The sequence below is a fragment of the Scomber japonicus genome, chromosome 5 (genome assembly GCF_027409825.1).
Source record: "Scomber japonicus isolate fScoJap1 chromosome 5, fScoJap1.pri, whole genome shotgun sequence".
Classification (NCBI taxonomy): Eukaryota; Metazoa; Chordata; class Actinopteri; order Scombriformes; family Scombridae; genus Scomber; species Scomber japonicus.
This window is the reverse complement of record NC_070582.1, coordinates 26,343,524-26,369,859: the sequence shown is the minus strand read 5'-3', so window position 1 is coordinate 26,369,859 and position 26,336 is coordinate 26,343,524. Positions and strand designations below refer to the sequence as shown.

The 26,336-nt window shown below is 39.4% G+C and overlaps 4 protein-coding genes across 5 annotated transcripts in view; 2 read left to right on the top strand and 2 right to left on the bottom strand.

Moving 5' to 3' along the window:
• The first annotated feature begins 744 nt into the window (after nucleotides 1-744).
• LOC128359469 (charged multivesicular body protein 4b-like) lies at nucleotides 745-3,053 on the top strand. Its single transcript, XM_053319962.1, has 5 exons — nucleotides 745-928; nucleotides 2,199-2,295; nucleotides 2,485-2,602; nucleotides 2,692-2,818; nucleotides 2,983-3,053. The coding sequence occupies exons 1-5, from the start codon at nucleotides 745-747 to the stop codon at nucleotides 3,051-3,053; spliced, it is 597 nt and encodes a 198-aa protein (XP_053175937.1).
• Nucleotides 3,054-7,896: 4,843 nt separating this feature from the next.
• cdk10 (cyclin-dependent kinase 10) lies at nucleotides 7,897-13,745 on the top strand. Its single transcript, XM_053318633.1, has 13 exons — nucleotides 7,897-8,049; nucleotides 8,888-8,960; nucleotides 9,062-9,133; nucleotides 9,330-9,432; nucleotides 9,761-9,842; nucleotides 10,039-10,106; nucleotides 11,131-11,183; nucleotides 11,601-11,670; nucleotides 11,944-12,003; nucleotides 12,122-12,245; nucleotides 12,718-12,857; nucleotides 12,956-13,008; nucleotides 13,107-13,745. Exons 1-13 carry the CDS (start codon nucleotides 7,960-7,962, stop codon nucleotides 13,199-13,201), a joined length of 1,083 nt encoding a protein of 360 aa, XP_053174608.1. The 5' UTR covers nucleotides 7,897-7,959; the 3' UTR covers nucleotides 13,202-13,745.
• Nucleotides 13,746-15,915: 2,170 nt separating this feature from the next.
• vps4a (vacuolar protein sorting 4 homolog A) lies at nucleotides 15,916-22,633 on the bottom strand. The gene is made up of 11 exons (XM_053318619.1): nucleotides 22,437-22,633; nucleotides 21,819-21,930; nucleotides 21,576-21,720; nucleotides 21,414-21,475; nucleotides 21,176-21,295; nucleotides 20,558-20,714; nucleotides 20,262-20,410; nucleotides 20,056-20,137; nucleotides 18,251-18,470; nucleotides 18,003-18,143; nucleotides 15,916-16,936 (listed from the first exon to the last, which is right to left on the bottom strand). The coding sequence occupies exons 1-11, from the start codon at nucleotides 22,455-22,457 to the stop codon at nucleotides 16,835-16,837; spliced, it is 1,311 nt and encodes a 436-aa protein (XP_053174594.1). The 5' UTR covers nucleotides 22,458-22,633; the 3' UTR covers nucleotides 15,916-16,834.
• Nucleotides 22,634-23,166: 533 nt separating this feature from the next.
• Nucleotides 23,167-26,336, bottom strand: part of sntb2 (syntrophin, beta 2) — a 30,737-nt gene continuing 27,567 nt past the window's right edge. For both annotated transcript variants that reach the window (XM_053318617.1, XM_053318618.1), the window contains exon 7: nucleotides 23,167-25,902. In XM_053318617.1, coding sequence (XP_053174592.1) covers nucleotides 25,810-25,902 — 93 coding nt within the window. In that variant the 3' untranslated portion in view covers nucleotides 23,167-25,809. The remainder of the gene's footprint in view (nucleotides 25,903-26,336) is intronic.

Genomic DNA, 26,336 nt, shown 5'->3' with positions numbered 1-26,336 from the left:
TATTATTATTATCATTGTTGTTGTTGTTATCATTATTATTATTATTATTATTATTATTATTGTTAGTAGTAGTAGTAGTAGTATATGAAAAATTAAAAAAAATACTTGATCAAACTCAAGTATCCTATCATACAACACCAATATTGCTTTTGTACATGATGGTACCTATTTTTTTTATTAGGCTACTGTTGTCGTTTTATAGTAGTAAAGTATAGTATAGTACTATTCCTTTTTATTCATTGCTCTTTATTCTTTCTATTGATGCTGATTTTATTTTTTGCCATCCACTTGCTTCTGCAATAATTTCCCCACTGTGGGACTAATAAAGGAATACAGTATCTTATCATGCCTGCTATCATTAAACATATGTTGTTTTGGTTGTGATAGAAACGTTTTTTGAGAAACTAAAAGTAATATAACATGGATTTCTGTAACATTAGAAGACTTTTACTAATATTTATGTAACTATTTATAATATTATATTATAGTAATAATATTATGGATATAGATATTATTGTAATAATGTCACTAATATTAATATAACTATATAAATGTAGAGGTAATTAAAAACAATAATATTGAAATACACACACACACACAGTACAGTATCATTAATCCCAATGAAGTGATGTTACTGTCAGGTGAAGGCAAGTGGTCTCCTGTTATTTAGCTTTGAACGTGGTCACCAGGTTACAGGCAGGAAATATCAAACTACTTAATAGCATTCCAAGGCTCATCACAAACATGTCTCTATTTGCGAAGATGTTCTGTGGGGGAGAAAAGGTCAGAAAGAAAAAGTGTGAAGAAGACGAATCAGAGAAACTTCAGGACGCAGAGGAGTTGCTGCTGAAGAAGAAAGACTTTCTGAAGAGAAAGATTGACCAGGAGCTGCTGTGCGCCAAGAAAAACAGCAGAAAAAACAGACGAGGTGAGCTAAACCAAGTCAGGTGTTAAATGAGTCCTTAATGAACAATAAAACATACCTGACTATAGTGTTAATTATGTGTTAATGATGTGCTAACTATGTAAGTAAGGTAGCCGAGTCAACTAGCTAACAGTCTACTAATTTAGTACGTTAGCTAACTAACCATTTTAAGCTAAACCAAAACTTATTAGCAGTCACGTAAATGAATAGCATGCCTTAAAATGTGTTTAAGAAAACACATTCATGATTTCTATTCAGTGTTGTAGCCAATGGTTTGATATATACTTTTTTAAAAGAATGATAAAAAAAACCCCTCTTTGAATGTCTCTGAGGCCACATTTGATGTCTTGGTCAGTTGAGAGTCAGACAACAATATGACACATTTAGATAGCACTTCCTGAGGCATAACAAACATTTAAATTTAAGACACAAATAAAGCATTAGTAATGTATAAGGACTCTAAATTGCAATGTGCAATATAAATATTATATTATATATTGCATTATATTATGGGTTATATGGATGAAACCCTCTATCTCAGTATATGTCATTTTTAAAATAACAATAACAAGATATTGTATATCATGGTATAGTACATTTTCTGGAAAACCAATTGGAAAAACTCCATGGATAAAAATAAACAGACAGAAGTGACAGTTTTTGGCTAATCCAGTATCCAAATCAGGATATTTCATCATATTGATTACAATTAAGTATTTCCTGAAATGAATCTTGCTCACTGATGTACAACATGGTGTGAATTTGTCCAATACTTCAAGAGATATGAAAGGGTTGGATATGACAGTATCAATAGTATCATCATCATATCCCCCAACTGTACACATTAATAACAACTTCATCCCACTGATTCTCCCGTTTAAGGTTTCTGGTATTGTACACTAAGGCTAAATATAATGACTTCATGTTACTCTTAATGGAGCTGAAACATCATTATTGTTACTAGTTACACCTATTCTTCCTGCTATGACAAGTCAAAAAATTCAGCTGTAAAGAAAGGTCTAAAATCAAAACTCTAGCAACAGTAAATTATGTTAAATGAATAGTCTAACATTTATCTAATCTATTGCTGAGCATTAGCATTATTCGTCTCAAATTCTGACTTCCGAGTACAAATGGAGCGTGCCATTATTATTTAACCCATGTGATGGTAGGATGATGGAGTTGGCCAGATATGATGCTGTCTGTCTGTCTGTCTGTCTGTCTGTCTGTCTGTCTGTCTGTCTGTCTGTATCTCACTGTGTTCTCCTCCTAGTGGCTTTGCAGGCACTGAGAAAAAAGAAGAGGTACGAGAAAAATGTCAAGCACATCGACTGTGCTGTGAAGGCTATGAGGTCGGCTCATGAATACATGTAAGAGGTCAAAAAGAATAGGAGCTTCAGCGATTATTATAGATAACATAAGATTTTACATACAAGTTGTAATGTGTTCTAACTGAGCTGAGTGAATGTATGTGGATGTCTTTGATCTCACAGCAAATGTTAGAATATCTTTTTTGGTAAAACAGTTAGACTGATCTTTGTCCCGGCTGTTGTTTTCAGGGACATTCTCAGCAAGGTGAACGACCTGATTAAAGACATCACAGAGGAGCATGAAGGGGCCCGAGAAGTGTCAGACACCCTCTACACATCTGCCAGCTTTGGAGTGGAGTTTGATGAGGTGCAGGAAAATTTCTTATCACTTTTGGTGTTCTTGGTCAGATGCTATGAGCTATGAGCCTGTTGCTCTCTGTATGCGTGTGTCTTCAGAACGAGCTGCAGGCCGAGCTGGAGAGGCTGGTGAGGAATCTGGATGAGAGCATCTTTGACAATGACAAAATGGAGGAGCGGCTCCCTTCTCCTAGAGTGCCATCCACGGCATCACCTTCCCAGCCTGGTAAGAACCATCTGGTACAAAGTAAGCAGTGGATCACGACTGACGACACATGATTCACATGCTAGCAGGAACAAGTTAAAAAGCCGCTGATAGGAGCTAAAAACACAATGACATAGTATCTACCAATCCATGTCTCACAGTTTTTTGTCTTTTCATCTCCACAGCCATGTCGGAGGAAGAGGAGATTGAGGATGCTTTAGATCATCTGCGGCGCTGGGCTAATGAACCCCTGTAAACACACACGCTGATGTTAGAGAAAGAAGTGGCCTGGATGAAATAAACATTGTAACATAGGTTACTGTTTATGAATGTTTGTGTTTATATTCTCTTTACAGAAACCTCAGTGTAAAAGAGCATTCAGTGAAAGCCCTTATTATTATTATTATTATTATTATTATTATTATTATTATCGTTTTTATAACACTATAATTACGATATTATTAACATTACTTGATGACAGGAGTTTTTCATGACGGTAAATCCTCACAGATCTGTCCCTGACACATATTTAACTGCACTTTTTATATGTGGCTACATGCATTGTCCACTTTAAAAGCCTCCTCACCAGTTGCTTTTATTATTTGATCTATTACTAATTTTTTTTATATATGATCTTTGCTGTAACCGAGAGGTCCCTTTCAATGCTTTATGTAAAACTGTTCATCCTCATATTGTTTTATATTAAGTTATGTTAAATAAACTATTATCTAATAACAGCATGAAGCAGGAGACAATGATTTATACACACAATGTTTGAGTAGTCAAAGTACATCATAAGCACCATGCCCAAAGTGTTAGTACTCAATAGCATTTGATTGCTTTGACCTCTGTAATTACTTTTGGGCATTTGTTTAAAAATATACAATTTACAACTGTGTTGCCTATGTGTGATTATACCTCAGTCTACTGTATACAGTCAGATCAGACTGAGTAGAGAAAACACAGAAGAACTACAGCTAAGGTTTAGCTCCTGTGTATTTCCTGTGATCCTGAAATCAGTATTTTCTTTTCATTTCTGTTATTACAGTCATGCCCAAACTTGGTGTGTAGCATCAATCAACACTAACGACTAAATGTTATTAAAAGATTTGTGGAGCTCTTTCAACAGTCAATCTGAATGAATTTGACTGATTTAAAAACATTTGACACAGCTGCTAATTTTATCCTCTTATTCCAACATATTTAGTTTCAGGAAATGATGCTCATGGGTAAATCTGTAAAAATAGATATTTTCAGCTAGTGGAGGTTGCCAAACTGATACGATCACTGTAAACTGAAATGATTGTCTTATACTACCTTCCATAATGATTAAAGTTAACTAGATAATTCAGACAAGACTAAAAGATGTGTGTCCATATATTATTATTATCTACGACTCATCTAATAACTGATTGGTTACCTGGAAAGGAGCGACAGTGATGACACCATTGATGACATCAGCAACACCTTTCTGAAAAATAAAGACATTTTCATCTACTACAATGACTGGTTGTTTGTATATGCTGTTCAATACAGTTAAAAAAAGGAGAAATGTTCATGTAGGAGCTCCTTCCTAACTCAGAACAATGGAAGAAAAGACACTGGAACTCAGAAACCAAACAAACACTATGAACCCTCAGCCTAATAACTGTTTTTGTTTAATTTGTTCTTTGTATTCCAGTTCAGATGTCATCATGTAGTCTCCCCCGAATAGTCAACATACTTTTTACTAATTACCCCTAGTTTAAATCCTGTACTGTACTGCTTAGAAGTGAACAGGATTAGTGTATGTGAGCCAGACAGACACAGTGACGGGGATAGTCAGGGGGAGAGGAGGATTGGTGAAAGCAGTTGGCATAGAACAACCACTGTCTCATACAGACTGTTCCTGTGTTGTATAGCACAGACTGACCAAACTATGCATCTCTCGTAGCCTGTGTGGACATGTATGGACTGCCTAATGGGGTCTGGAGCAAGTCAGGAGGAACAACCAGGTAAGAATAAACTACGCAGGAGCTCAAAATGGCCTCAAACATGTCAACGACATTATCAACTCATTGAAAACCTGTGATTTCTGCTGCACTGAGGGTATGATTGTGTATACTGACCTGCCAGCATGTTAACTTTTGTAGCTTTGTTACTTGTTCAGCATCACCTTATTTGACAGAAAATAGCTACATATTCACCTATTTCATGTTTGCCATAACTATACTGTTGTGAGATCTTGAGGGGTAATAGTAGACCTAATAATAATAATAAACTTTATTTATAGGGCACCTTTCAGTCAAAGGATGTAGCTCAAGGTACTTTACAGAGAAAAACAAAAATGCATTAAAACAACGACAAATGTACAGATAAAAATAACATTTGTAAAATTACATTTAGTAAAAACAGGTTTAAAAGAGAATAATTAAAAGCTAGGTTAAATAAATATGTTTTCAGCTGTCTGCTGTCTCTTATAGCTAGCTTTAGGTAGAATAGTCCATCATTTTGGGGCATATCTTTAAAAAAGCTGCACTTCTTATTTTCTTGTTTGGATAATTGTGTGTATTTAAAAATAAAAATAAAAATAATATATATATATATATATGACAACCTGCATTTATTAATGCTCATTAGCATTAATATATAAACCATGTAGTTTTTATTGTGTTAAACAGTATGGAGAGTATTTCTAAGAAACAGCTGAATGTAGGTAACAGGTGTTGTTCGTCACTGGTAATGATTGGTGCTCTATCTAGTATCAAGTACTATTAGTATAATGTACACACAGGCCTAACACTCTTAAGAAATTAGCGCAATCCAATTTAAAACGTGCTGCTGCTCTTTGTGTCTCTACACTTGCAGACACACACACACACACACACACACACACACACACACACACACATGCTCCTAGAAATCCTCCGGTCACTAAGTTTATCTCAGCTCAGCTGGAGGTTATTCCCAGGCCAAGTTTTACTGTTTGATATAAAATGTCTGCTTGTGTAAGCTGTTTACTGGCCCCTCGATTGGCTCCAAACTAGTTGTGATGTCACAAATAAGGCTTTTTATAAACGCCTTAAACTAAGATTTAAGGTGTGCTCAGAGGAAATGTCCTCCTTCAGCAGATGAATGTGTATACAAGTGAAGCCACACTGAATCAAATCACATCTTTAATCAAGAAAGGGACTTTACATTTTTGGGGGTTTGTGACTTTTTACTGTAAATCCCCCCAAAAGCAAAGAAGCTGTTGTATTGAGTTATGAGTATGTGGACTAAGATTTTACCAATATACTTGACGTTTTTATTTAAAGAGTCACTTTATTCCGCTCAGTTACAGAGAAGCCCCCAACACCACCACCACCACCACCACCGTCCATCACTGAGTGCTCAGATTCAACTGACTCTTCTCCACGTCTACCCGTCATCCTCGTCACAGCTCCATCACGAGAAGACGTCTACGCCTCACCATGCACCATAACTATAGCTGAGGCTGCCAAAGAGCAAAAGCCTTCTTCAACGCCTTTTGTCGTGGGCAAGAAAGTAACGAGCAAGTAATGACTTAACATGTCCAGCCACGGATGGTAAGTCCAGAATCAAGTAAAGAGTACATTTAAAGCAAAAACTCAGAAACTCTAATTTCAAAGTTTACCACGGATATGAAGAGAACAGTGATGGAAGTAGGCTACTATAGTTATTTTAAATTTATTTTATTAAAAATGCGTTAGAATTAGCAGTAAAATTAATACTAAGTAGTAATGCAAAATATCACTTTTGACTGTCATTTTATCATAGCCTTCACATATTACAGCTATTAATGCTACATATTGTACATTGTCAAAGTGTAACACATTTTAAATTACTGTATGTAGTGATGGGTTTATTTACCATAATATATAATATATTATGATAATATATAATATATTTGCCACATTCCTTATTTTGTAGGTAATGTGTACAGTAAAAAGTGCACTGAAGTATTGGAGCTCATTTGAACTATTTTATGTTATAAGAAAGAAAGTGAGATGAGGTTGTAGCCCTTCCTTCTATCAAAGCTGATCACCATCATTTATAATCATAATAAATCTAAAACAGTTGCTCAGAATTTTAATTTGACATCAATTCATAAGTCAAAAGAAAGGCCATCTGCCTTGACTGGTTGGGGTAGAGAGGGGAGAGTGAGAGAGGAAGGATAGGAGAGAGAAGCACAATGAAAATCAACATTGATTTTCTGGACGTCTACAGGCCCAGATTACCTGTGAGACGAGAAAGCACAGACAACTCCAGGGAAGAAGTCTAAGTTATTGAATGCATTAATAGTACATGAATGTTAATGGATAAGCTAAGAGCTCTAAGAGCCCTAACTATAAGCTTTATCAAAAAGGAAAGTTTTAAGCCTACTCTTAAATGTAGGGAGGGTGTCTGCCCCCCGGACCAAATCTGGAAGATGGTTCCACAGGAGAGGAGCCTGATAGCTGAAGGCTCAGCCTCCTGTTCTACTTTTAGAGATACTAGGAACCACAAGTAAGCCTGTATGATGGGAGCGCAGTGTTCTAGTAGGTACATAAGGTACTATCAGCTTTGAGATATGATGGAGCCTGATCATTGAGAGCTTTGAAGGTGAGGAGAAGGATTTTGAATTCTATTCTGAATTGTATGGGAAGCCAATGCAGTGAAGCCAAAATAGGAGTAATATGATCTTTCTTTCTAGTTTTTGTCAGGACACGAGCAGCTGCATTCTGGACCAGCTGGAGAGTCTTTAGAGACTTATTAGGACAGCCTGATAATAATGAATTACAGTAGTCCAGCCTAGAAGTAACAAATGCATGGACTAGTTTTTCAGCATCATTTTGAGACAGGATATGTCTAATTTGTGCAATATTCCTAGGCTATTATAGGCCTATTACATGAGTGAGTGTGCTGTCTCTAGTGCAACTACATACAAACGAGGACTGACATAATATTATTTACCCTTTTAAATTCCCATTTTATTACAGTTTACCAGAAAATGATTCACATGGACTTGTATCTCAGGCCAAACTCCGGGAAAGCGCTCGGTTGGCCTTTTGATGACGTCACACCATCCGCTGTGTGTGGAGGTAAATGTGCGACGGATACCGGCTTGTTTCTCTTCGTTTCTCCTGTGTTTCTGTCGCTGAAAAACACTCTGAAGTGAAAGAATGGACAACGTAGGAGAGGATGAACCGGACCCAATAAAGCTCAAGTCCATTAAGAATAATAAAACATTCACAGTGCCTCAAAACGACAGGGTAAGAGAAGTAACGCCATAGCTCCCTAACCGGAGACACTGACGCCAAACTCCGTTCAAAACTCTGCTAGTTTTATATCTGTCTGCTGACCAACGACGGTATTTCACTCATAGATAAACAATTCACATTAATGACAAATATAGATGTGCTAGTGAAGACGTCGGCATCGCAAGCAACATTACATTTTCAACATTAACAAGCTAATGGTTAATCTCACGTCGTAACTTTAGCTCATTTAAAACAGCATAATAACAGTAATGGCATAATAATGATGGTAGCAAGGACATTACGTCGCAAATGTTCACTAATAATTGCAGTTTGTATAAATGGAGTTTGGCATCGTCTCCAGCTAAGAGTCCCCCTGTTGTTTACGTATCAGACTCAGGCTATCTATGCTTACTGCCTGTGTGCACACTGTGTAAAAGTAATTATTCAGTCAGCTGTGTGGCCCACTTCATGTTCACTTCACTGTCATTGTCTCCAGCAGCAGACAATCTCATTACTGGCTTCAACACTTAAGCCTACATGTTAATGCCGAGTCTACGTCACCTGGGATGGATGGTAGAGATGGGAAGGATCTTCTTAATGACTTGGATAGAGAATTGGACAACCACATTAAAAACACATTAAAAAAACTAACCCAGACAGCAGGTGATTTGTTTGGGAATCCTCTCACCCAGGATAGGCCTATTATAACTGAGCCAATTGCACTGTTTGGTGTGTGAAAATGGTGTGTTAAAATGCAAGTCTTGTTACCTTCTGCTGGAGACACACATGCTGCATCACTGAAGTGAAAAGAACTGCTGTACCAGCTCCTTATATTTTCACCCTTTTACAGTTTGGGAGCTGCAGAAGCGTCAGGGAGTTCGAGAAACTCAATCGTATAGGAGAAGGAACCTACGGCATTGTTTGTAAGTCATAAATGTTGGAGAGAGTACGGATGGGTTTGAGCAGGACATCAAATAACACATCAGTTTCTTAAAAGATGAACCGTCTCCTGTTCTTAATACAGATCGAGCTCGCGACACCAAGTCTGATGAAATTGTTGCACTTAAGAAGGTCCGGATGGACAAAGAGAAAGATGGTAAGGCTACTGCAAGTAGAAGTAGTAGTGGTGTGTGTGTGTGTGTGTGTGTGTGTGCGCGTGCACGCGTGTGTGTGTGTGTGTGCGCGCGCGCGTGTGTGTGTGTGTTCGTTTGTGTGTTGTTTCTGTAGTTTAATTGATAGAATGATCTTGAGAAGCCAGTGTATTTGCTGATGCCCTGGTCTCTGTCTGTCAGGGGTCCCTATCAGTAGTCTCAGAGAGATCACCCTGCTGCTGAGACTGAGACATCCCAACATAGTGGAGCTGAAGGAGGTGGTCGTGGGCACCCAGCTGGAGAGGTAACAAACATCGTAAAACCAACACTTCTAGTCCTTATGAAGAGGAAAAGTAGAACATTTTCCAACATTTTTCTCACATTGTAAACTGATTTTTTTTTTCATTTGAATGCTTTATGGATAAACAGTTAAGCAATGAATCAAAAAACAATCAGTTGATTCATTTATATATAAAAACAAAATCATTAGTCACAGCCCCAAATGAATCAAAATGCCACTGCTGGACAGAAACATTTAGCGCAACACAACCCAAGAACAAACAATAACTTTCTCTGTCTAATTTTGTGTGTGTGTGTGTGTGTGTGTGTGTGTGTGTGTGTGTCCTGTTCAGTCTGTTTCTGGTGATGAGTTACTGTGAACAGGATCTGGCCAGCCTGCTGGAAAACATGCAAACACCATTCTCTGAGGCTCAGGTAGGACAGAGTCAAGTCCCAAAATGAAACTGTTTCATATTACATTGTCTTAATCATTCATATTCTCTCATATAATCCGGCTTTAGTTGAACACCTCACTGTTTAATTGCAATTGTGCTGGCATAGAAGTGTGAAGATGGTGTTTTCTTCATGATCAGGTGTCTGCAGTGTAATAATTCCCTCCCTCTTTTTCCAGGTGAAGTGTATTATCCTTCAGTTGCTCCGAGGTTTAGAGTATCTCCATCACAACTTCATCATACACCGGTTAGTGCTGGACCTTTACTTTAATGTCTGACCAGTCTGCTTTGTGTGTTTCTGATTTCTCGGGATAACTTACAGTAACAGTAAAAATAAGTTTGCAATGCAGGACGTGGAGGTTGTTTTGATATATAGTTGAAAGAATGAAGAGGAGCACAGATGTTTTCTGGTTGGAGTAATCTGAACAGTTGGAACATCCCATGAACAGGAAATGTGTCTCAACTGTCCATTTGTGATTGGATCACCTGAGATTTATGTTGATGCCAGGTATATATATAGGTGGGGCCATTAAGTCAAGCAGTTGGATTAAGTTGATTGATTGATCTGGTTTCCTAAGGTGCAGGGGCGTCTAATGCTGAGAAGCAAAGGTAATAAAAATGAGCTAAGCACGTCTGTTGTGACTCACTCGGGCTAACGCAAATGGAAATTCGAGAACAGTTCAATAGTTCATGATGAAGGAACAGACACTTTGACGTACAGAGAGATGATCTTTGTTCCATTTAAACATAGAAAACTGCGTATTTGGGATCATGAGCCAAGATATTTTTAAAGTGCAGAATATTCACAGTTCTGTAAAAAAAAAATGAAACCGTTAATTGCCAGAAAATTAATCAGTTGTGACAATTAGCTGTTTTTTTTTCATTATAGCAAACTGGATATATTGACAGATGTGACAAGATATTTGATGACATAATCTTGGACTCTGTGAAATTGTGATTTGTGGGGTTTTCAGACCAAATGATTAATGAGGAAAAGATTGAAAATTAAAATAATTCTTCATTGCAGCTGAATTACTCGAGGGATTATTTGAATTATTTAATATCCCCAACAAATCATGAGGAATGACATAAAGATGTTGATAGGCGCTCATCATCCAACTCGACTGAGCTTGAATAAATCTACCACTAGAAAATATGTGACAAAGTTTAAATTCAGTGTTCAGCTCTGCAAATGTGTGGCCGGTAGATGAGGTAGACAGCATTTTCTCTTCTGGTAGCTGGCTCATTAATCTCCTCAATCTTGTTGTTAGGGACCTGAAGGTGTCTAATCTGCTGATGACAGACAAAGGCTGCGTTAAGATCGGTGAGTCATCATCACTGTTACCATAACCACCACTGTAGCTTTTACCATAATTACATCACCACCACTGACCTTTGATTCCCTGTCTTAGAATATCTTCTCATATCCTTTAATATCACTTTACCTTAGATCTTTTTCTTCTTCTTCCAGTCTGATATTTTACACCCTAAAACCTTCTCTCAAGGCTTTACAAAAATGCATCTGGCATTGTTGGCACTGAAGTACAGCCTCACAGAGCTGCTAGCACGGCTGGAGACACTACTGCTTTTTGATTTATAAACTAAATTATTAATCAATTAATAAGATAAGTTATTAACAGATAACTTAAATAATTGTTTGTCTATACATAGTGAATATAGTTGAAATGATGTCTTCTATTTGTGTGCCCCCCCTTCTCTAACACCCCCTCTTTGTATACAGCTGATTTTGGGTTAGCCCGGATGTATGGCATCCCCCAGCAGCCCATGACGCCCAGAGTAGTGACGCTGTGGTGAGTGTTTTCTGGGCCTTGGAGCCAAGTTAATGTTAATGCCCCTTTAGCCCACATGTAATTGTGTGTGTGCGTGTGTGTGTGTGCGTCTGTGTGTGTGTGTGTGTGTGTGCTGCAGATAACCCTTGTGTTGCTTACGTTGCTTCAGTGGAATCTAATCTGTTTAATCCCTCTCAGTCGTCCTCCATCATTAGCTTTATTTCCTTGTGCTTATTGGGTCTCTGTCATGATATGTGCTCCTTGTCCTTATTTCACACGTCTGTCGGTCTGTAGGTACAGAGCTCCAGAGCTCCTCCTAGGGAGCAAGACCCAGACTACAGCACTGGATATGTGGTAAGGAACACACACGCATACACACTTCTAAACCTGCTGTTCATGAAGTCAGCACAATTCTGCACCTTCACACTGAATTATCACCTTAATCAAGCTCGTCATGATGTTTGCGTCACAGGGCGGTGGGCTGTATCCTGGCTGAGCTCCTGGCCCACAAACCTCTACTGCCCGGAACCTCCGAGATCCAGCAAGTGGACCTGATAGTCCAGCTGCTGGGAACACCCAACGAGAACATCTGGCCGGTAAGACTCCAGTTCTGAATATATCTGTAGAATAAACTTCCAACTCTACACAGTGAAGATAAATGTTGGAATGTGGTCATGTTAAAGGAATAATGCCAACATTTTAGTATCTTGGATATTGAACACTGCAAAAATCTATAAGTCTATATATGTGTGTGGCAGATGATTGGTTCTAGTAGCTCATTCCCCGGTGAGATAGAATATATGCTGCCTATTCAATATCAGAAAATTTAGATTAGTTAATAAAAATGTTTGTTATTATATTATTACCCAAATAACTAATATTGCACATATTATAAAGCTTATTTTTGTATAACTTGTTATTCACCACAGTTATAACAATTTCAGTTCAAGCAACACCTCCTGCTTTTTTTAAATATGTAAATAGTAGTACATTAAGTCATCATTAACTTAAGCCTTTATGTGAACTGAATCTGAGAGATTAATGTGTGTGTTTGTGTGTGTCCCTCAGGGTTTCACCAGGCTGCCCCTCATTGGTCAGTACAGTCTGAGGAAGCAGCCGTACAACAACCTGAAGAATAAATTCACCTGGCTGTCTGATGCCGGACACAGATTGCTCAACCTGCTCTTCATGTACAACCCACAGCGCAGGTACACCACACACACACCACATACACACTGAGGGTGAACTTTCTTTCTCTAGAATCCTCTGATTCAATAACTGATTCTTGTCTTTATCCTTCATTCAGAGCTACCGCCAAAGACAGTTTGGAGAGTTCCTACTTTAAAGAGAAACCACTGCGTGAGTAGACTGATGAAACCGATTCTGGATGTGTCAGCTGTCCTCCCTGCTGTCTGATGTCAGTCATTAATCTTGTGTCTCTGCTCCCTTGTGTGCAGCCTGTGAACCGGAGCTGATGCCAACCTTCCCCCACCACCGCAACAAACGGGCTGCTCCTCCCCTTGAGAGCCACTCCAAACGGAGCAAAGTGTGATGAAGGTGCTGATGAGAGTACATTTGACTCCAACACGAGCGGAAGTGACATTCTTAGTAATGTGCAGTCAGACGGGGTAAACTCTGCTTTCTTTTCACACTGCATACAGTGGCAGCATGGATCCACTCATGAGGAGGTTTTACTGTGAAGGGTGGAGATTAACACCCTGCTGGACTCAAGTATGACCACTGCATATGAACATTATTATTTAAAAAGGTTTTAATTACAAAATCTGTGTAGATACATTGCTTTTCATAATTTTGTACCAGTTTCTAGAAGTTTCTCAATATTCATGTTGCTGCCAAGGTCTGTATACTAGAGTCTATAGTCATGCTAGCAGCTCCGTGAGGCTCCACAATGAGCTAAATGCTAGCATGCTCACAATGACATTACTAACATGCTAATATTTAGCAGGTTTAAGTCCAGTTTCTCAGACAGAGATTAAAACTAGTCCTTGACTAAAGACAAGATTCAGTGGAAATATTCATTAGAAATAAATCTAGTCCAAGACTAGATTTGTTTCTAATGAATGTTTCTCAATGGCCTGAGGCTGATGGTACCGTTGTTACTTAAGCAAGTGTGTGCTGGTAAATCCAAATATTGGACAAATTAGAATTCTTACATGATGTTGGTACTACATAAAAAGTGAAGGGATTACCACAGTTGTTAGGATTCATCCTCTTGGAAGCTAAATGCCAATCCATCAGGCAGGTATTGAGATAAAGAAGATAAATAAAAAGTTTGACCTGCTGTTGGCACTAGAGGGAGAGTCAGAGGATCACCAGTCAAGTAGGATTCCTCCTCTGAGGATCACTATCTGCTCAAAACATCTGGACAATCTATGAAATAGTTGAGATAATTAAGTCTGGACCAAAGTGGTGGACAGACATTGCCAAGCATAGAGCCATGCAACTAGCATGGCTAGCAAGGTGAAAGTGATGAGGACAGAGTTGCCTTGACAACAGCACAGAAGCATCATGTACTGTAGTTTTGTGGTGAGCACTGGTCTCACTTTGAGTGAATAGTTTCTGCTGAACTGCTGAGTTTTGATCCAAACATCTCAGCAGTTAACCTGTGAAGAGGTGAGTATGAGCTAAATATAAATAATATGAGTTTTGCCTCCATGTTACTTTGTATACACTTCATGGTCACGTCATAGCCTTGTGAAGCTGCCCTGAAGGTAAAAGGTCACAGGTTTGACCCCTTCAACCATCACTGTGTGTGTAGATAACCAGCTGTATCCTGTCAAAGTGTCCTTGAGGTAAAATGCTGACTCATGCTTAGCTGTAAAGCCTCAGTTTGAGTGGCCTCACTTGTAGAAATCACAGAGTTGGTTTTAACTGGTAGAACTGGAATAATGGCTCATATTTACCTCACAGGGATGGATATTTGCACTGTTGCTGTCGAGCTTCTGAACATGTTTAAACTACCAGCTGATGAACGTAATAAAAAAATATCAAACCACTGAAATGTCAGTTTTTATTAATTCAGCTTAAATTAGTAGCAATGGATACACAGCCAGCGGCAGGTTAGGTCCCCTTATAGGGACGTTAATAACTGACCTCCCACTGAACCAGCATGTACAGTACCTACACACACACACACACGCACGCACGCACGCAGAGCGATACTAGCACTGAGCTATCACAAGAAGTCCATCACTGTCAGACAAGCCTGTGATCCTAGTGTGATAGTGAGAGGTCAGAGAGTTGCAACACAGTTTGATCTTCAAATCTCTGACTACCTGTGTGATCCTGCTTCTTGATAGCCAGCAACGCACCAGTTTCCACAGAACAACTGCTGCTGAAGCTCGAAGGTGTTAACAGAAAGCCGGCCCTGAGCAGGCAGTAATGAAATACATGTAGTGTCTGCCTCAGTAGTGGAACTTTAGCCTTTCAATAACAGGAAAAAAAACTTGCACTGGAGCTCCATCATGAAATATCAACAAAAAAGAAATACTTCAAGTGTAAACATACTATATCTATTATAGTCAGTCCAGTTACATGTCAAGTGTGGTCAAATAAGTTGTATAAATAGTTTTGTAACACTGTTGGAACGATGTACGCCAGGGCAAAAACAAAAAAACGAGCTTATTTCTTTTAAGAAATGTGCTTGATTGATTTTCCTTGACACCCAGAAGAAAAATATTTGAGCAGAAAATGATAGAAAAACCAACCGAGAGAGACATCACGGTACGACTCTCTGACAGACACACAGGTGATGTCTAGGAAATGCAGTGCAGAAACTCATTTGACTTCATTTCAAATGAGCAACAAGAGCTGAAAGTTCTATCAGGACAATTCAGAAAACTTATTTCACCCAAGAGGTCCATTTAGTAGCTGTTCTGAAGCTTTAAGACCATATCACATGATCTTCATCAGCAGATGGAATTGTCCTTATATTTTTTGTCTCATTTTGACATAAAAGCTGAAGTGATGAAGACCTTGTGGCATAATACAAAGCTCCAGAACAGCAACTACTCTGACCTCACTCTGAGATTTTTTAAAATGCTGTTTTTTACAGTTAAAAATAATTTTGAAATGGCCGATAAGATAAAAAGTTTTAAAAATGACATGTCAATATCCTCCAGATGAAGATCATGTGATATGGCCAAAAGTTCCAGAACAGTTACTAAATGGACCTTGCAATGACATTGACCATAAATTTATGGATGGAGCATAAATGTGGCGTTTGACCATCAATCAAGCACGTCTCCTTAGTGATTAAACAATGACGCTTCAGTCAGACTGCTGCTAGCAGGGGTACATGCCTGATGCACACACACGCACACACACACACGCGCACACACACACACACACACACACATATACACACACATACACAGCTACAGAGGGACACTGAAGCAGCCATGACCAATGAATGCAACTCTCCATCAAATAAAGTAACAGGGCTCTCAGTGTATGACATTTACATTAAGACACACAAGTTGAATAAAAACACTTAGATGCATTCACACACTCATGTCTGGCAGGAGAATGAACAACTTCTTCTTTTGATTCTTCTTCGAAACGTCACCGTCCTTCATCGTGATTCCAAACAAAAAGCAAAAGTTCACGATGGCAACAAAATGTAGGGTACTTCAGTCAGAGACAGGATCGGGCTCAGAGGGACAAACCTTGTTCGCATTTAGACTCAGATGCTTCTTTCCTCGTGTCAATGCGGGTTAGATGAGAAGTTCTTGTAGTGATTATAGTGGCTGCTTTTTTTTTTTTCTTTTAACGGAACGTTGTCTGAAATGGGGGAAAGACATTGGCTCTAATGTCCAACTACCAATTCACACCAAAGTTTTTTTTTCTATTGTAGCGTTTTGGTCAACATCCTCTAAGGATTCAAAAATAGCAGACTGGATGATTAAAAGAAAGAACCATTATCTCACACCCCTCCCCCCTTCGCTCTCTCTCTCTCTATTTGTTGGTGTTCTGACACTCCAGTCGTTTATTTAGAAATCCATGAAAGACAGTGGACCAGTTGAGAAATGAAAGCCTACAGGATGGTACAGCGGTAGTGAGGGAGGAGAGGGGGAGAGATGGGTGTAATTGGGAGCAGTTTTGACCCTTCTGGTAGAATCGGAGCAGGGTGAGATGAGGGTGAGATGAGGTGGGGCTCTGTGTCTCAGCCCTCCATCCCAAAGTCCTCTGTGAACTTCTTGACCTTCAGCAGGTCTTCAGTGTTGACTGTGGGCCGGGTGGTGGACAGAGAGCGCAGCATGTCCGACTGTAAGTGGAAAAAAGAGAGAAACAGAATCAGGCTTTATTTATTGTATCCACACATTAAACATCAGGGTTAAAAAAAATGGACCCAGTACAGTACTGGGTTACCTTGATCTAGCAGCGGTGGATTGAGTTATTTACCCAAACTAAAATAATGCTCCAGTAATATAATAGTAATAAAAAAAATAACACTAATCCCATATTTTAGGGGGTTTTCTATCCATGAGTTAACCCCATAAATGAAACAACTGTTGAGGTTGTATAATAATAATTGGTGGATTGCAGCTTGAAATTAAATTCATTAATTCACTTTAGAGTGTAGAATTATCTGATTTAGTCCCTAACTTTAAACTGCAGCATCTTTCCAGAATGGTTCAAATGGTGCAGTGTCTATTTATGACTATTAAAGTATATAATAATTGCAGGAACATTTACATTGCATGAGTGATAACAGATTTTACAGGGTGATAAAGTTTAAAGATCTTCCCAAAATATGTTAAAGATGAATATAAAATACTCTACTTAGGATAATAATCTGTTGGGGTAATAATAATTCCACAAAAAAAGTTCAATACAATATATATATATATATATATATATAGACTAAAATGGAATGTGCAAAGTGCCCTCAGATGACTTTTGTTGTGATTGATTGAAGATTTCTCCTGTTTTACTCTAAAGTCCATTCTCAGTGTTTGTTCACTGGGGGGCTTCAGCTTTCCACATCACACTTGTGTAAATTGAATACTGGACTGAGATTGGCTCCAAACTACTCTTGATGTCACAAATCCTGCTCATATGTACGTGCGCGATTTCAATTCTTTTTCCTCTCACAGTTTTTCCTCTCCTGTAGATTAATGTGATTCATCCAACTGAAGAAATAAACAGAGCCATCGTAACCATTACTATTAATTCTAGTAATTTTAGTCAAAATGTCTGCTGTGAAAAAAAAAGACTTAATCATATGAGGGTCTGACAGAAGCTCCCTGTGTAGTCCGCTTGATAAGGATGCTCTCACATTCCTGTATTGTTCAGAGATGTGTGTGCGTGTGTGTGTGTATGTGTCTCACCATGCACACTATGGGCTCAAGTAGTTTATCACTAGGCACGTCTATCCATGTCATCTCTATGGCTGCGGGGTCTCCAGGGGAACAAGGGGTCAAGAGGTCGTCCACAATCACCTGGTTGTTGCTGCGGGATGGGCCACGAATCTGCAGGAGAATAAAACAAAAAGTACAAAGGTGATTTAATTTAATTTGTTCAAACAGTCGTTTAAAAAACTAAAGATTTTAAAGACTGATCTTTTTTTTGCCTCCACCTTTTTGAAGTGTGTGGCCGACTGGACCTTCCTCACTGGCTGCATGAGCGCGTCCCGGACAATGATGCTGATGTCGGCGCCAGAGTAGCCGTCCGTTTTGCGGGCGAGCTGCCGCAGGTCAGGCTCGCTCAGGCTGTGCGGCGTGTTGCCAAGGTGCAGGCGGAACATCTGGGCCCGAGCCGGCTCTTCCGGCAGAGGGATGTAGATACGCTTCTCAAACCTGACACACAGCAGAGGAAACACTAATTCAGCAGCTGCTTGAAACATTTATAGAAAAAGTGAGCCAAAAGGTTTCCACCAGACAACCGTTAAGAGCGAAGGAAAGCTACCTGGACCAAACTTTAAGACCAAACAAAGTAAGTTTAAGAAAGAGGAACCATATCTGTCTGAACATGTATTTATATGTTCAGTAACAACTGAACAATTCATCTGTTTTTAGTCAAACTACGCAAGCAGTACTTGGTTTGTTTCACACATTTCATCTGCCTCAACCTAAAATGTGGAGTTGAACCATACCTCTATTAAAAAACCCTTCATCTTACATTAGATCTAAATAAAGTAAAGTTTAACCCTTTAAAGCCATTATGGGGCAGAACATGACACTGTTGTCATGACAACCATATCATGTCAATATCTCTACTCTTCTTGACACTCAAAAGTAATCAAAGGGTTATAACTTGATATTTATATATAACAAAATATTGTTTGTTGAGTGGCATCAGCAATGCAAAGTCACTACATAAACTCTATATACAAACAAATAAATATAAATACATATTTAAAATATATTTAAGAGGATGAATTTGACTCATTTTAAGATACATGGCTATAAGGCTAATCAGGTAGGCTTCATACAGTTAGCCTGTTAGCTTAACAAAAGTGCTGTGGCTGGGAGACTGTGAACATAACAGATGTGTGCAGATGTGTGCTCACTGAACATGTGTAGATTAATTAATCTAGTTGACTTTTTACTTGCAAAGGTTTTATTGCATTCATTATATTAGATTTAAGGTTTCAAATTTCACTTTCTCTGCTCTGTGTGTGTGTGTGTGTATTACATGTGTATGTGTGTGTGTGTGTGGAGGAGCCCCACCCTCAGGCAAACACTGACACAGACGGAGACAGAGAGGAAAGGCTGCACAGCGACCATAAATAACATCAAAACCAGATTAATGCTCTGCTAATCTCTTCTTGATAATAGAACCAATCACCAGCTTCTTACAAATTTAAAACTGGTTCCACTTCAGAACCAGGTTTAGAGTAGCATCCCTGTTACCTTGCAAGAATTTAACTTGTCAGGCATCAAGTTATGAGCATGTAACTGAACCAGCAGCGGTTCTGACCAATCAGCACCAAGAATCCAGCTGCCTCACAAGGAAAGGCGATGATAGACGGTGATAGACAGATGGTTCATCCAATCACCTGCCAAAGTTTCTACCTTTTTCCAAACATTCTCCATGGAAGACTTCTCACATGGTTCTGTGTAACAAACCACCAGAGTTAAAAGAATTAAAATGTTGCTTCTCTGCCTCTGATTGAAACGCTCCTTCATTTCTGTTTGATAATAGCACACATGGTCCTTTCTGAATTTCAGAGAAATATGACGTGTGCCTCAGGCTTCCACTGATGCAACACAGACACAAGCTGTGTGTTTCACTCCAGAGTTCATATTATGTAATCAGAATAACCTTTGTGAAATTTAACAAAGTAGCCCCTGCTCTACTTCACTATCCTCTATCCCATAAAGGAAAAAATGCCCCCAAAAGACAGAGCCATTGTAGTGGAGTATTCAGGTGACCTCTGACCTTCTGCGGATGGCAGCGTCCAGCACCCACGGGATGTTAGTGGCTCCCAGCACCAAGATGCCATCGTTGTTGTTTCCCACACCTATAAAACCAGAGAGCTTCAGTCAAAATGAGCACTTCCCGCTTTCCCTGCTCTACTACTGTGTATATTTATTTTTCACTGACAGTGGATCAGTTTGAATGCTCTCAGATTCCTTCAGACTCACCCTGCATCTGTACCAGGAACTCTGTCTTGATGCGGCGGGCGGCCTCGCTCTCGTTCTCGTTCCTGGAGCCGCACAGCGAGTCCACCTCGTCGATGAAGATGATGGAGGGTTTGTGTTGGCGGGCCAGGTCGAACAGGTTCTTCACCAGCCTGGAGAAAAACGCAGGGGGAGAGAAGGAGAAAATTAGCTGATGCTTCACTGCAACATCCTCCCAAACTCTTCTGATACTCTGTTACTCGCTCGGAGCTTTATTCTGGTCTTTCTCTCTCTAGAATAGGATCAGACTAAACACGTACTTCTCACTCTCTCCCAGCCACTTGGACATGAGGTCTGAGGAGGAGACAGAGAAGAAGGTGGAGTTGTTGGCCTCGGTGGCCACAGCCTTGGCCAGGTACGACTTCCCCGTCCCCGGAGGACCAAACAGCAGGATGCCTCTCCACGGAGTCCGCTTGCCTGAGAACACAGAGACCCAGAAGTAACATGAAGAGAGGCTGATAACATTCACTACAGTCAAACAATAAGCTTTTACTAAGGGAGTAGCAGTACAACTACTATTATAATTGCATAGTTGCAATTTCAAAAGGATGTTTCGGAACAGTAAGATCATGTATAAGTCCTAAAAAGATAAGTCTTTTTAAAAAAAACTGAGCCAGAGGAGGCTAGCTTAGCTTTAGCATTGAACAGACAAATAAATGTATCAAATCTTCACATTTGAGAAGCTGGAACCAGAGAAATGTTCAATAAAAGCACAATAAAGTCTGAACTGAAATGAACTGAAATTTACAGTACAGTACATAGTTTTCAGCCCAAAACAATGTTAAAGCGTTTTTACATGTATTGCTTATGGTTTTTATTAAAAAAAGGAAGGAGCTCTCTCCTTCCTTTTTCCTTTTAAGAAAATACCACAATAATACCTGTAAAGAGGTGAGGAAATTTGATGGGTAGGATGACGGCTTCCTTCAGAGCCTCCTTGGCTCCCTCCAGTCCAGCCACATCGTTCCACCTGACATTGGGCTTCTCCATTACAATAGCACCTGCACACACAGATAGACCAACTGTGATTAAGACTGGAAACAGCACCATCAAAAGGCAGAGCGAAGAAACACTTGATGACAACAATACTAGCATGCATACCATGCACACCTCACTCACCCATAAGTTGCTCCTGCAGTTTCTTCTTCTCTGGATTCTCACCCTCGCTGTCACTGTCACTCCTAGACGAGACACATGCAAAAAACACAAAGAGGTTGAGGTTATAATTAAGCCTGCTTTAGAGTCGGACACTTCTAACAGAGCACAAGAGTGACTGCATACTTGTCATTGCTCTGTGCCTCCTTCACGGGCTTCTTGCCCTGTTTGTCTTTATTCTTCAAGTAGTCCTTGAGTTTCTCCGCTCTGTCCAGGTACTGCATACACTTTGCTCGTATGCTTTCCTTTGCCTTGTCACTGTGGGCCTCATCTGGAGGAAAAACAAGATTTGAAATGAAACCCACTAATGATTGAACCAGTAAGGAGGGTGTAATGCGGTTCAACTGTCTGTCAGGTTGCAGTACTCACATTTGATGGCATGTAGGAAATATTCCACAGCATGCTGGTAAAGGCGCAATGCCTCTTCATAGTTCTTTGCCTTGTCTTCCTCTGTGGCTTTGGTCACAAGATCAATCGCTTTCTGTAAAAGATGCACGGACGTAATGTTAGAGGGGTGTGTTGTATGATGAGCTGGGGGTGGAGACGGAGTATTAGAGGCAGGGAATGTACACATGTGCCTGTCATCCGTCTCTACACTGGAGTTTCAATCAAAACAATGCCTCAATTATGTAACCAACATGTCATTAAACGGGGAATACTGTGAGTTTCTTTACTTCTACTAGAAAATTCACAGTGCTCTCTGTTAGGCCGAAGCCCACGGTAAATATGTCCATGCCGTAAATCTTTGTTTAGTGAAGTGTTGTGTGAGCAGCGGGCACAGCCCAGCTAAGTAACGGTGAGACAGCGGCTGATGCCCGTTACAATCAATATACACATTTACAGCAGTCATGAGAATGAGCAAATACTATTATTCATATATTATTTGTTACGGTGGTGCATTAGTGTTAGTTGTATGGAATGATATGATTTTTAAGGACATTTTTAGCTCAGTGTACACACAGCTGTCGCTAGTTAGCTTTAGCCTACCTGTAATGTTGACGTTGTCATTTCATCTCACTCTTCAGCTCTCCGCACAGGTTTCTGTCCTCTACACCTCCCCGGCTATGGCTGTGTGAAGAAAAGCTCCCGTTACGTTAGCTGTCCTGCGTTGTGAAGTGGCAGGTCACTCTTGACATGACAAAACGCTGGCTAACACAAGAGCTAGCGAAGATGACAGCTCTGCTTCGACCCAATAGACCCGCAGTAACAACACACAACACGCAGCACAACTTCCGGCGGTACCCTTCAAAATACGAACCGGTATGAACAATAGCACCACGTATCTACCACTCCTCTCTTTATACAGCCATGATCCATCAGCTGACAGGAGATGTGTTGACGATGGATTCTCCACTGAATCAATTTTATATATTTTTTGGTCGCTGACATAACGTTATAAGTACAATAAACCATTTAAATTTGACATGTATTGATGTTTTCCGGTCAGAATAGCTAAAACTGGCAACTTGACGAATGAAAACAACAGAGCAGGTGACTTATTGTGGTTGTTGTTGCTGCCACCTAGTGGTGCTACTTTAGAAGTACCCCTTTGTTTGAAAAACATAACTCACAATAAAACATGAATATACACTAAATACAGAACAGCTGTACACTAACGTTGAGGAAAACAAGCATAAGTGAACCAAAACCAAGCAAATATTAGCTATTATATATGATATAAAGCAAAGTCTCACAATAAACCACACACAAACGTATGTCATTTGTAACAGTTTTATTGGTAGGTATTTACATTTGAGATTATTACATTGCTATCATACATTGTATACTGGATCTCGATAGGACGTCTAAAATACTTTGCATATGACAGGTTTATGCAGCAGCACTTAATCCTCTTGTGACTTTTCAGTTTAATGATTGTGTTGGACGCAAGCTGCCACAGATATTACCTTTGGTTCAAAACCCCCCTCTTAGAAGCATTGCTTTGCATAGACAGGATGTCAGGACACAATTTTAGGACATAAAGACAAAAGGATATTTGAAAAAAAAAATCACCTGGATGAAGAGAAGAGGTGTACATTCACAGGTTTAAGGGGGTTTGAAGGTTAGTGCATTAGGCTCACAGAAGGACGGCCTATAGCATGGTGAAGGTTGACCAACTTGAGACAATCAGGTCTGTGCAGTGGGTAACAGAAACAGGAAACACATTACATGAAAATTTTTGTGAAATCACCATTGCTTCAACTGTTTCAGGGTATATAAGTCCAACCTCCCATGTACACATGATGTTTTAAGAAAATCAAGGTCTGCCTCTCCTTTTAAACAGTCATTTATTTACCATAACTTTAAAAAGAGGTACATGGCTATAAAAACTATATAGTTGTACATTTTCACTTTAATATAAAAGCAAAAAAAATGTTGTTCAAACAACCACAAGGATATCAGAGTCCAAAATAGAATAAAGGTCATTCAAATGGGCAACTGTGTTTAGTTATCCGAGGACAGAAGGGTTATCTTGTTTTCCTGTGTTGCACGGTCAGCGGACACAATGGTACATTGTCTGAGGTCCAAAAGAACACAGTGGCCCTACTGAAGGGTTACTTTAGAAACATGTACCATGAACCAACTGAAGGTTATGAAAGTTTGTTAATTACAGTCATGTTGAACTCATTGACATCTCAATACAGGCACCAGACTGAACAGATGAATGAAAGGGAGGCCAACTTAAATTCAACAAAAAAACCCAAAAAAAACCAATAAACAAAACCTAGATTATGGGTATTGTACTTAAAGATGAGTGCGAACTGGGTGAGAAAATTGTTTTTTAAATTACATTAAAAGAGAGATCTTCTGCAATGTGATTGTAGCTCTAATGAACAAATTCTTAGAAGCGCAGAAGTTGATTTTCAACCTGGGGAATAGTCGTTTGACAAAATAATCTTTTCTCAAGGTCCACTTAGTAGCTTTGAAAGCTTAGAAAGCTCTGAAAATAGCTAGTCATTGGCACTTGAATAAGATTATTTTATCACACTTTCTTACAAGAGGTAGAGATCATAATCAAGATCATAATCAACTGTACTGTTACATTCTCTAATGCAGGCATTTGTAGAAGCTCAGAAATGTTTGACCATTACTGTTCAAATTATTAAACTATATTAGTACTTCTGTGATGTGATGTTCCGCCTTGTAAAAAGGCTGTTTAACAGTCTCTGGCCAGAGTTTAGGACATGTTCTTCAAGGATGGTAACAAGAGACAAGTAATCTCAAGCAAAGTGGAATGGAACGATGGCGACATTGAGACGATGTGGTAGTGTCGGTGAAGGAAAGGAGGTAACACACAGTCATGTCATATATATATATATATCATCATCTGATACAGAGTTCATTTTGAGTTCAATGTCAGGAAGTCATGCTATCATGCGTAATACACTTTAAAAAAAACACAACATAACATAGTTTACACTATAAGAGTAATACTATTGCTTGTGCATGTCAAAAGCTTAAAATTCTCTTATTGTGTGGGAAATAAAAAAAGGAAATGTTACAAAGAGTGTCTCTAACTACATGTAGAAAGGCACAGTTGGCGATCCTGATTACAACAGTAGTTTGGGATCATGTGCTAAAAGGTGAGTCTGGCAGACAGCAGGCACACTATCAAGCCAACAGGAGCATGTAGTATTGAGACACACACACACACCGCACACACACACACGTATACAAATTTCTTGTCTTCAGTCACACAATCTCTGCTCAGTTAACTGCATTCTGACTCTAAAACTGCTTCTTTCTCTCGTGTGTCGACAGATAAAGACAAAGAAGTACATAAGAAGAGCCCAAAGTACATTGAAAGGCTGTCATGGAATGATAGGCATAGAGTGAAAACAGGGAGCGTTCACCAATCTGTGCTTGGCTGTGTATTAATTGCCTAAAAAAATCCTCCTCTCCTTTACATTTTTCAGTAAAACTTTACTTGAAGTGCACTGGTGATGTTTTTTTAACAGTAATTACAATGATTAATACATTATCACATGGAATGTTATGAGATCGTTAATAGCTATTTTTCATATATTATTACATTGTAACTGTCTACTAAACACCTCAAGGCTTCAAGCAAAGTGCCACTTGCTTTCCCCTGACCTTACAAATAAAACAATGTTAAGATGCAAAGGAGAAGTCGGAAGAGAAGGCGCGTTTTTGAGACAATCAACAAAACGACTTGTGGGTTAAATCGTCCCTGTGGCGACACCTCAGGCCTAACTGCAGCTGTGAATGGAGAGATTGCAAAAAAAAAAGTGAAATTAAAAATGAACTCCCATTATCAGCATTCTGGGAGTGTCTACCCCCTCTCCCCGCTGTGCCTGAGCCCGTTGGTGACCTCTCGTCCACGCCGCTGTTGGTTATTTCACGTCAGCAGGCCCATACGGGTGAGCTTGGCTGACAGGAAGGAGTGGAGAACGAACACCACCGGCTTTGGACCCGAGTGGAGGTCAAATACCTGAACGGATGGAGGGAGGGACGAAGTTAGAAGAAGGAAAGAACGCAATATAGAGATAGAGGCAAGAGAGGTACCGTCCTGTCATCTCTGCCCAGTGCCCACTGTGTAGGATTAGAAAAATTCTATCTTTGGTGCCCTCTAGGGGTAGAATTAAAAATACCCTCAGACACTGAAATGAACTGAGATGATCTAAAATCTCAAGACAAACGAAGATGAATTAAGAATAATCACAAGATTCTACACATAGCAGCTTTAATCCAAATGTTTCAGTTCACTAAATGTTAAAATATGACTAATGTTATGCTATACCTTTTGCTACATCTTTTATTGTTTGCTACCAAATCTTTAAAAGTTCAGGAAAAGAGGTAAGCCACAATGACTATGGATGTATAGACTCTTGAATCCCACTCCCCACGCCCGTTACATTATTATGT